General features: G+C 52.3%; 1 protein-coding gene across 5 annotated transcripts in view; it reads left to right on the top strand.

The window, feature by feature from the left end:
• The first annotated feature begins 360 nt into the window (after nucleotides 1–360).
• The window catches only part of THOC5 (THO complex 5), a 33,337-nt gene continuing 23,140 nt past the window's right edge, over nucleotides 361–10,557 (top strand). Inside the window, exons 1-6 of one of the 5 annotated variants that reach the window (XM_039505465.1) lie at nucleotides 361–487; nucleotides 1,604–1,714; nucleotides 2,491–2,634; nucleotides 3,832–3,945; nucleotides 5,699–5,796; nucleotides 6,450–6,596. In XM_039505465.1, the coding sequence (XP_039361399.1) occupies nucleotides 1,619–1,714; nucleotides 2,491–2,634; nucleotides 3,832–3,945; nucleotides 5,699–5,796; nucleotides 6,450–6,596 (599 nt within the window). In that variant the 5' untranslated portion in view covers nucleotides 361–487; nucleotides 1,604–1,618. Of the gene's footprint in view, nucleotides 488–807; nucleotides 1,157–1,603; nucleotides 1,715–2,490; nucleotides 2,635–3,831; nucleotides 3,946–5,698; nucleotides 5,797–6,449; nucleotides 6,597–10,557 lie in introns of those variants that run through there. The other 4 variants (XM_039505469.1, XM_039505466.1, XM_039505468.1 and 1 more) reach the window with 4 other exon arrangements.

Genomic DNA, 10,557 nt, shown 5'->3' with positions numbered 1-10,557 from the left:
CGCCCCAAGCGCTCGCTTGGTGTGCTGGGGTCTGGAGCCGGCCCTGCTCAGCAAGTCTGATTCCTCTTGCCAAACACTGCCCAACTGGGCCCCGATACCATGTCCCATCCCGACAACCCCCACCTCCTCCTTGAACCCCCTGCCTGGGGGGCAGAGCCGCCCTGGGGGCATTCAGCTGCCTGGCCCCCAGCTGCCCCATAAGCGCGGAGCAGACGAGGGGAGACACCCCCACGTGCCGCACATGAGGGGCAGCGACTCAGGATCTTTGGGCTCCAATAGGGGATTTGGGGCCCCTCCCCCAAGTGTATGGGGAGGGGGGTCTGTGGGTGGAGGGATCTGTCCGGCCCCTTCCCTCCTGCAGCTCCGCTAAGGGCCCCCCGAGGGCGCTCTAGCTCGGCGGACGCTCTAGCCCTCGCTGACCGCGGACTCGTCTGCTCCTGCCCCGGCACTTCCGCTCGGAGTCTGGAGGTGGCGGGTCGGGAGCCCGGTGAGCGACTGGGGCGGGGCACTGGGGAGCGCGGCGGGGCCCCTCGAGCCGGGCGGGAGGGGGCGGAGCGGAGCGCGGCGGGGCCCCTTGGGCCGGGCGGGGGGGAGCTCGCTGAGGACCCTCGGGCTGGATGGGGGGGAGCGCGGCGGGCCCCCTGGGGCCGGGCGGGGGGGGGAGCGCGGCGGGGCCCCTTGGGCCGGGCGGGGAGCGCGGCGGGGCCCCTCGGGCCGGGCGGGGAGCGCGGAGGACCCTGGGGCGGGGGCTGCGTGTGACGGGGTTTCTCTCTCCAGGTGGCCGGGGGACGCGATGTGTTTTGGGACCGGGCCCCTTAGGACAGTGTTGGGGCCCTGCTCTGGGGGGAGCTGGTCTCGCTGCCCCTTCCCCAGCCATTGGAAGGAGGCTCCGTGTGCGCGTTGCTGTTTCAGTCCGGGGGGGGGGGGTGCTGGCTGAGCGAACCCCCCAGAGCAGAGACCAGGAGTGGGGTGAGGGGGTTCTCACTCCCATCCCCTCTGCGGACGATGATTTTATCTGCAGCCCCCACACGTGTGCTGAGTTCTTCATGGACAGCGAGCAAGACAAGGCCCCCGAAGAGCTGACGGTGCCATGTTAGTTGTGATGTGCCCAAGCACTGGGAACAGACCTGTCCCAGCAATTAGGTCAAGCAGCTGGGTTGAGTTTGGTTACATCTGGGGCTGTTTCTTGCGGGCAATGAGGCAGAGGGATTTGAATGAGGACAGGGACTGGCTTGCCAAAGCAAAGGGCGTTCATGTATATGGCATGGAAAACAATATAGAGATGACTGTGGGGAAAAGCAGACAGACAATGAGGCATTGACACATCCTTGGGGGTGGGGATATGATGAGGCTAGGTGGGATAAGCAGATGAGGCAGAGTGCTGGTGGGCCTCAGAAGTGAGCAGGGGAGGTTTGACAGTGAAATGGGGAGGCAGTGAAAGGACTCAGCGATGAGTTGTAGTGACTAGGCTAGGGAGGGAGGGGTTGGATTACCCTCCCACTGGTGTACTAGTGCTCTGACAGTAGCTCCGGTTTGTTCCAAAGGAACTGAGCAAGTCCCCTTTGGAGACAAGCTATTTTTGTATTCCTCTCCTGCTCCACAGCCTGTGAAATAAGAAATGTCGTCTGATTCGAGCAAGAAGAGGAAACCCAAGGTCATCCGTACTGACGGGGCCCCGCAGGAGAGCAAGCGGAGCAGGGCTGACCCTGACCAGGTGGGGTGGGGCGATTGTAAGCCTGTGGCGATTCTGCATGCAGATCAGACGCCTGTAGGGCTGTAGGAATGCAAGAGTCTGTCGTTCAGCTTTGTTCTGAAAGCTCTTGACATCAGAAAAATATCACACACACACACACACACACACACCCCCGTGTGTATGCTGTATTTATAAGGGTGAGCTTTTCAAAAGCACTCAGGGTGGGCCTTACACTACTCTTACTGAAGTCAATGGGAATTTTAGCAACAATTGCCAGTAGCAATCGCCAGCGTCCTGAGAAAAGATGGTTTATGACCCTGGGAGCCAGAGTTTGCACCTTGTGCTCTCTGAGCAATTTTCTTGCTGTGTCACAAGTTTGCACTGGCCCCCAAAAAGATCTTGGGGTGTTTTAGGAGGCCCTGAAAAGATTGAGGGGGGATTGGGTGTGGGTGGCAACTAAACTGGAGCCTAGTGCTAACGAACTGTCTTCCATCCTGTCTGATATTGAAAGAACTTTACTCACTGCTCTTTTTCCTTTCTTGATTGTCAAACTACATGGGGTTGGAACCGATACTGGTCTCTGGTGACAGTGTAAGAGACACTTAGCTCACTAGACTTTGAGATCCCTGGTGGAGTTTGCCACACCAGCAATTAGTTAGATCTTCTCAGGATGCATAAAGCTGCTTTAAACTTGGAATGGAGGGAGTGTCGATTTGAGAGACCCCCATGGGGGGAGGCTTTTCAGAAGAGGGCGGGAGGAGTGTTAAGTGCTGCTCTGTATTTCTGGTTCTTTGCAGGATGTGAAGTATTACAGTGAAGAGGCGGAGGTGGAACTCCGAGATCCCAACAAAGACTATGAACTCTACAAGCAAACCTGCCAGGAACTTCAGAGGCTCATGGCAGAAATCCAGGATCTGAAGAGCAAAGGCAGCAAAGACAGTGTAAGAAGAAGCCCCTAGAGTTCTTTCCCCTGAGCATTTTTAAATACCTTTCTGCTGCTCCAGGAAAGCAGTGGGTTTGAAATCCACATGGCATCCTAGCAATTTGCACAAAGGGGGAAGGCACTTATTACAGTCTCAGCAAAACCAAATAACATATGAGGACTGAATAGCTCAGGACAGCGGTGTGGGGACAGGAGAGAATCCAGCCCAGGTTATTGATTACCCCGGCCCGATGCCTGTTTGGGGGCCTATGTGAAGCAAGTTGGTGGGTCTCGTTCAAGTTCCTGCCGGGCAGGTGTTCACATAGCAAACCGACTCTAATGGCCGTTGTTTAGAGAGCGAAGAGCATGGACCTTAACTCACCTCTTGCCCCCACAGGATGGTCACATCAGAGCTGAGACATACTCTTAGGGAAAGCTGGCACTGCAGCTGCCTGTGCTGTGGCTGTTCTGTGGCTGAGAGGAGGACTTCAGCCAGGGCTGTCAGGCTAGCAGCTGTCACTACACCTAATACAATGGAAAGAAGGGTGCAAGTCATTGACTGAAGTCTGTGTGCCTCCAGGGTAGGGTAGATTCACTGGTAATAGTCAGGCTTGTTTGATGATTGAACCAAACACACTTGGTCTCTGAAAGGTTTAAATCCCAGTGAAGGGTGTCATGAAACCGGCCCCCTGAGCAAAAAAGAGCCCTGTATTGAGCCCACGAGGAATCTTGTGATTCCAATCCCTTCCTGGACTAAGGAAAGAGTGTGGAGAGAGAACCTACATGTCTGTTTCCAGTGAGCCTGGAAATGTGTGGCACCTTGGGAAGTCCTAGAGATATTAACCAGTGTTCCACCTTTGAGAATTGTCTCATAGGTTCCAAAGCCAGAAGGGACCACTGCGATCATCCCATCTGCCCACCTGTATAACAGGCTGAAGACCTGTTTAAAATAATTCCTAGAGCAGAGCTTCTCGAAAAACATCCAATCTGGATTTTAAAATTGTCAGTGATCCACCTGACCCTTGGTAAATTGTTCCATTAGTTTATTACCCTCACTGCCAAAAATGTGCATCTTATTTCCAGGCTCTGCAGATCCCTGCTTGTTCTAGTTACTTCTCCCGTGCACAGTAACAGTGTCTCTGCAGTGGCAATTTACTCAAATAACAGTTACTAGTGAGTAAACTTCCTTACCCCAGCTCTCCTTCCGCCTTGTCAGGCTGTTGCGATAGAAGAGCGTCGGATCCAGAGCTGCATGCACTTCATGACCCTGAAGAAACTCAACCGTTTGGCTCATATTCGACTAAAGAAGGGGAGAGATCAGACCCATGAGGTACAGTGGAGGCCGGAGATTGAAAGGGATGCTACCTGGAATGGCAGAGGGGTTAGGGATCTTCTGGAATGGCAGAGGGAGAAGGGGTGTTACTGTCTGGTACCTTAGTGCACCCTGGATTAGATCCAAGTGGTCTCTGAGTTAGAGGCTTACAGGGAAACCCCACTGAAGTGAAGCAGAGAATCTAATAACTAGAATGAATGAAGAAGCAGCAGCACCTCTTAATGTCTCAGACATGATTTAACAGTCAAGAAGCTGCTATTGATCTGATGTGCAGCAGGGCTGAGAAGAAAATAGTGCCTCGCTCTTGTGTAGAACTTTGCATCCCTAGATCTCAAAGCACTTTACAAAGGAGGTGTATCATTTTCTCCATTGTACAGGGAGGAGAATTGACTGGCCCAAGGTTACCCAGCCGAGCTGGCTATAGGCCCCAGGGCTCTCAAGTACCAGTCCATGCTGCCCTGCATTTTCTCCCTCCTGTTGTATCTGGAGAGCCTGCTTGGAAGTATCCGTGTCGGTACAATCAGACCATTCACAGGTCTGGGTTGGAGATAAAGACACAGTGATGGGTGTTCCTGAAAAAACTTGACTTAAGTTCTTATCAAGTAAATACCCACGGAGTGAGCTAAGAAGCTGGGTTGTTGCTAATCGCAGCAGCCTCTTCCCCACAACTTGGCATGGCCTGTCCCTTGCTTCAGCCATGAATCCTTTTTTTTCATTTTTAATGTGGAGAATCAAGTTGCTTATTCAGATTCCAGATTTCTGCAGGGATCAAAATCCTCTCTAGGTATTTCTAATTCACCCATTACCATAGCACCCGTAATTGTCATCTTGATAGTGTATCAGTGTAGAAGTAACTGGTAAATCTCAAACACTGTGTTTAAGATAAACCCTTATTAATTACTCAGAAACTTCCAAGTAAGCTGAGTTGATACCACTGAACTCCTTAGAACAGGGGTCCACAAACTGGTGTGCGGCCAGCCCCCAGAGAGGGCAGGGAGGAAGTGCCACCCAGCTCCGCTGCTGGCCCTGGCTGCCATCCCAGCCTCTGCCCCCTTATTCCTGTCTGCGCCCACCCCTCCCGGAGCCACAGTCCCTCTTCTGGCCCCGCTCCCAGTGTGTGTGGGGGGGTGGGGAGATGCGGATGGGTAAGGGAGGGCGTGAGGTTTAAAGTTTGGGGACCACTGCCTTAGAACCTTCCCAGACTGGCTAGCTCCTGGAACCCCACACACCTGCATGCTTGCTCTAACCCCGTCACTGGTTTCCCATTTGCAACACTTTTTTGCAGTGAGTAGTGCCCGCAGGAATGAAAAGCCTTAGCAGTGTCCTTATAGTAGGCATATAGAGTTACCAAGCCAGCTTCTCTTCTGATCTGGCAGCTTTTGTTTGCAATAGTTATAGATTCAGAAGGGACCACTGTGGTAGGTTAGACCTATGTAATACAGACCGGAGAATTAATTCTTTGAACTAGAGCAGATCTTTTAGAAGAACATTCAATTTGATTTGGTTCTCACCTTGCATGCCCTGATCTCCCCACTAGTAATGAGCTCAAGGCCATTTTGTACAGGCTGGTGGTGGGGTGCCAACCAGTGTCCATGATATCTCCTGGGTTTCACCATGGCCATTCCCTAATATCTGCCATTTCCAAATGGCAGCCATTGGTCCTTGCCATCTGTTAGGCACGTTGCTCTATTAATTCCGGTTTTATCTGCACTGTGATTTTTACACTCACCTGGTCACATTCTTCTTTCAGGCAAAGCAGAAAGTAGACGCCTATCACCTGCAACTCCAGAACCTGTTGTATGAGGTGATGCATCTGCAGAAGGAGATCACCAAATGCCTGGAGTTTAAGTGAGTACAGCAAAAGAGAAGGAGGCTGTAACTTGAGTTGCATGTGTCAGATACAAAGGGGCTTAGGGAGCGTGTGATGCCTAGAGTCACAAGGAGAACCAATCTCCAGTCTCTGAAAGATCATAAGAATCCTGAATGTAACCTAGGGCTGAGAATCTGGCATGTGATCTGGATATCCTGGAGGTTCCTGGGGAGAGTGGAAGGAGACCGGTGCATAGGGAAGAGTCAGGATAAATACTCTGAAGGTTTTTGATAGGAATCGTGCTGGTCTAAGGAGGTTTTCTTTGGATTAGTCTCCACAATGCTTAACTGAACTGCATCAGTGTAGTTATTCCAGAGGCTGCACCTTCCACAGTCACATCTCTGAGCTGACACAAAGTGAGACTGCCCCTCGGCTGACTCCTCAGGAAATCCCAGGAGACACAGCCAGGCAGGGAACATGTGCTGCCAACACCCAGGAAAGGAATGGCCCTGTTCAGATTTGAACTGTATGGGGCCTGTTGCCATTTTGCTCTCTGGAACTGTAGTAATTCGTGTTGCAAAGTGGGTCTCATAATTGGGAAACAGTGAGGTTGTGAGATTGCTGGTAATGGTGCAGCTCTGCACCGGGATTCCCAGCCTCCCCCAGACTCATCCCTCCTCCATCTCTGCAGGTCAAAACATGAGGAGATTGATCTAGTGAGCGTGGATGAATTTTACAAAGAGGCTCCTCCAGAAATCAGCAAGCCTGACATCACCCTCAATGAGCCCCACCAACAGACCCTGGCCCGCCTCGACTGGGAGCTGGAGCAGCGCAAAAGGTAAGCCAGCGGGCCACCATTCAGATCAGTCCTGTCTCTACCTGGCACCAAGCGTTTGCTGGTGTGTACATCACAGCCCAGGGACATTCCCTTTGAAAATAACCAAACGATACAGTAACAGTAAAGAGAGGCTACACAGTCAGTTTAAAGTAGTTACTAAAGGACAAATGGCAGATCTCTTTGGAACACACAGACAGGCCTGTCTCTCAGAACTGTTTCTACTGTACAGTAGTTTCTGTTTTATTTCGAACGGTGTCTTGATCCTGTTTCTCAGTTCAGGGAGTCTTCTCTCATGTGACTAATGAAAGGGGGCGGAGCTATGCCCCGGTCTCTTCCCAGAAGAACAGCACCCATTGTTTTACAGAAGTGGGCTGTGAAGAGTGTAATTCTGCATTTTAAAAGCATAAGAGCTCCCTGGATCAAACAAGGAAGGGGAAGTGTATATTATGAGGGATATAATTCTATGGTGTCATTGATTCAGACAGCCCCTTTTTAATAGGGCCACTTGACTTCATTGACTCTGGAAGCTGATTCTTGTAGCAAGGAGTGAGCCAGCAATGCTGCCATGGTGGCAGTACTTAGATCTGATCAGCTGTGTGCCTGTGAAATCCAGTGTCCACAAGACTGGCTGTGGAATTGACATGCAATCCTGTACTAGATGAGGGATTCTTAGTCTTTTTAGTGCAGTTGATCATGCAGCACACAGACACATGACACTTGCCAGAATTTCTTTATGCCAGGCCAAGTCCATGGCTGTGAATTTGTGCTAGTTGCACTACAAGGTGGCGCTGAGAGCACGCAATTCTTTGTCCGTTGCTGCTTTCCAATGGGTCATCATTAACGGGCTCAGCCATCACCAATCCGAAATCATCCATCGGTAACCTCAGGAGGAGCATCCTGCCAAAGGATTGCTTTAGTGCCCCACTAAAAATGTCTGCACATTGGAAACCGTCTTTAAAAAGCAAAGAAGAGCTAGGGTGAGGTTTCCCCACAGAAGTGAGTGGAAGGTGTGGTTAAATCACTAGTCACCTGTGCAAATCCTAGCCCTAGTGCCTACAGTGTTCGTGGTCTCGTCCCCTCGCTTGGCAACTCTGATTTGTGGGGTGCAGTCTCTTGAACTAGCTTAAAAGTAGGTTTTATTTATGAGAACTCTTCTAACTGGAAGCTTTGTGATTTTTCCATTTCTGCCATTCTCCAGTCAGTCACGCCCTCCCATAACATCAGGTGATATTTATGACTATGCTGCTTAGCTAAAGCTGTATTTCTAAGGGTACGTCTACACTACAAGACTATTTCGAATTAACTTAATTCGAATTTGTGGAATCGACCTTATGAAGTCGAATTTGTGTATCCACACTAAGGACACTAATTCGACTTTGTGAGTCCACACTAACGGGGCCAGCGTCGACTTTGGAAGCGTTGCACTGTGGGAAGCTATCCCACAGTTCCCGCAGTCCCCGCTGCCCATTGGAATGCTGGGTAGAGCCCCCAATGCCTGCTGGGGAAAAAAATGTGTCGAGGGTGGTTTTGGGTAACTGTCGTCATTGAACCGTCAATCACGCCCTCCCTCCCTGAAAGCGCCGGCGGGAAATCTGTTCGCGCCCTCCTCTGGTTGGTTACAGCGCAGACGCCACAGCACTGCGAGCATGGAGCCCGCTGCGATCATCGCTGCACTTATGGCCGTTGTCAACTCCTCGCACCTCATCGTCCACCTCTTCCACAGTCAGCTGCTGAGAAATCGGGCGAGGAGGCTCCGGCAGCGCGGTGAGGAGAGTGGCGCAGACCTCTCACAAAGCAGGGTACGCCGCGCAGTGGAGATCATGGTGGCAATGGGTCAAGTTCATGGTGTGGAACGGCGATTCTGGGCCCGGGAAACAAGCACGGACTGGTGGGACCGCATAGTGCTGCAGGGCTGGGATGAATCACAGTGGCTGCGAAACTTCAGGATGCGTAAGGGCACTTTCCTTGAACTCTGTGACTTGCTGGCCCCTGCCCTGAAGCGCCAGGACACCCGGATGCGAGCAGCCCTGACTGTGCAGAAGCGAGTGGCCATAGCCCTCTGGAAACTTGCAACGCCAGACAGCTACCGGTCAGTAGCGAACCACTTTGGCATCGGCAAATCTACCGTAGGGCTTGCTGTGATTCAAGTAGCCCACGCAATCGTTGAGCAACTGCTCTCAAAGGTAGTGACTCTCGGAAACGTCCAGGTCATCATAGATGGCTTCGCCGCGATGGGATTCCCAAACTGCGGTGGGGCTATAGATGGGACTCACATCCCTATCCTGGGACCAGCCCACCAGGCCAGCCAGTACATTAACCGAAAGGGCTACTTTTCTATGGTGCTGCAAGCACTGGTGGACCATAGGGGACGTTTTACTAACATCTACGTCGGGTGGCCGGGCAAGGTTCATGACGCGCGTGTGTTCAGGAACTCTGGTCTGTTTAGACGCCTCCAGGCAGGTAGTTTCTTCCCGGACCACAAAATAACGGTTGGGGATGTGCAGATGCCTACAGTGATCCTCGGGGACCCAGCCTACCCGCTAATGCCCTGGCTCATGAAGCCCTATACAGGCGCCTTGGACAGTGAGAAGGAACTCTTCAACTACCGGCTGAGCAAGTGCAGAATGGTGGTGGAGTGTGCTTTCAGACGTCTCAAGGGGAGATGGCGGAGCTTACTCACTCGCTCGGACCTCAGCGAAAAAAATATCCCCGTTATTGCAGCTTGCTGTGTGCTCCACAATCTCTGTGAGAGCAAGGGGGAGACCTTTATGGCGGGATGGGAGGTTGAGGCAAATCGCCTGCCTGCTGATTACGCTCAGCCAGACAGCTGTGCCGATAGAAGATCCCAGCGGGAAGCGCTGTGCATCCGGGAGGCTTTGAAAGCTAGGTTCCTCGGAGAGCAGGGTAACCTATGACTGTCCACTTGACTTACAGAGAAGCTGAACCTGAGCCTGTTTCAGTGACTGTTGACTTCGATCTGCGGTTACATACCCCGTTCTCCAGGTTTCCCCCCTTCTAACACACGTTTTAAAATAAAGTTAATGGAACATTGATTATTAACAAAGTTTTCTTTAATTATGAATTCCTGTTCTAGGGTTGAAACATGGACGCAGACTGTGGTGGGTACGGTGTGCACTGATGTACAGACCGCTTCTACACTAGAGGAATGACAGGCTCCTGCTCCTACAGTGGTCTCTGGGGGGAGGACGGTTGCGGGTGGGTGTGCAGGAAGGGGTGGGTTTGCAGGAAGGGGTGAGGGGTGCCGTCTTTGGGACGGAGTTTGGATGCAGGCTCTGGGCTGGGAGTTGGGGCGTGGTGAGGGGTGTGTGGGAAGGGTGAGTATGTGTCCCTGGATGAGGGCGCTTGCTGGGGCTCAGGGCATCGGAGAGGCTCGTGGCTAGGGTGGAAGGGCATGGTAAGGGCAGCCTGCCTTGCCATTTGTGGATGGCAGGCGCTAGGACCCTGGGGCAGCATACACCTCACAGACTGACCCGGGGCAGCATACACCTCCCAGACTGACCCTGGTGCCTAGTGACTGCAGTCTGTGTGTGTCCTGCTGTTGATCCTGCCCCCAAGTCTGTACCCTGGTAATGGAGGCTGTCCTATGCGATTAAAAAACCCTCCCCCCCTTCACACAAAGTCTTCTGACAAGAAAAACGGAACGGAAACAGTGAATAACAACAAACTACTTTTAATACTCAACTACACAGTGGGGGGATGAAACTTGGATTTGGGACTGGGTGATGCAGGAAGGGAAGCACTTCTCAAAGTTTATGGCATCAGAGCTGTGTGGTACATGAGCGCTCTGCTGGGGTGCTGTGCCAGTTTTCACGGCCCCTAGCGCCCCTCCTTCTTGTTATTTTGGGTGAGGGGGGGACAGGACTTTGTGGCGGGGGATTGCGGTTGCAGATACAGTGCAGGGGGGCTCTCTCCTCCTGCCTGCGGTCCTGCAGAACATCTA

The sequence above is a fragment of the Mauremys reevesii genome, linkage group 18 (assembly GCF_016161935.1).
Source record: "Mauremys reevesii isolate NIE-2019 linkage group 18, ASM1616193v1, whole genome shotgun sequence".
NCBI classification, from domain to species: Eukaryota; Metazoa; Chordata; order Testudines; family Geoemydidae; genus Mauremys; species Mauremys reevesii.
Note: the sequence above shows the minus strand (reverse complement) of the source record. Positions and strands in the feature narration are given on the sequence as shown.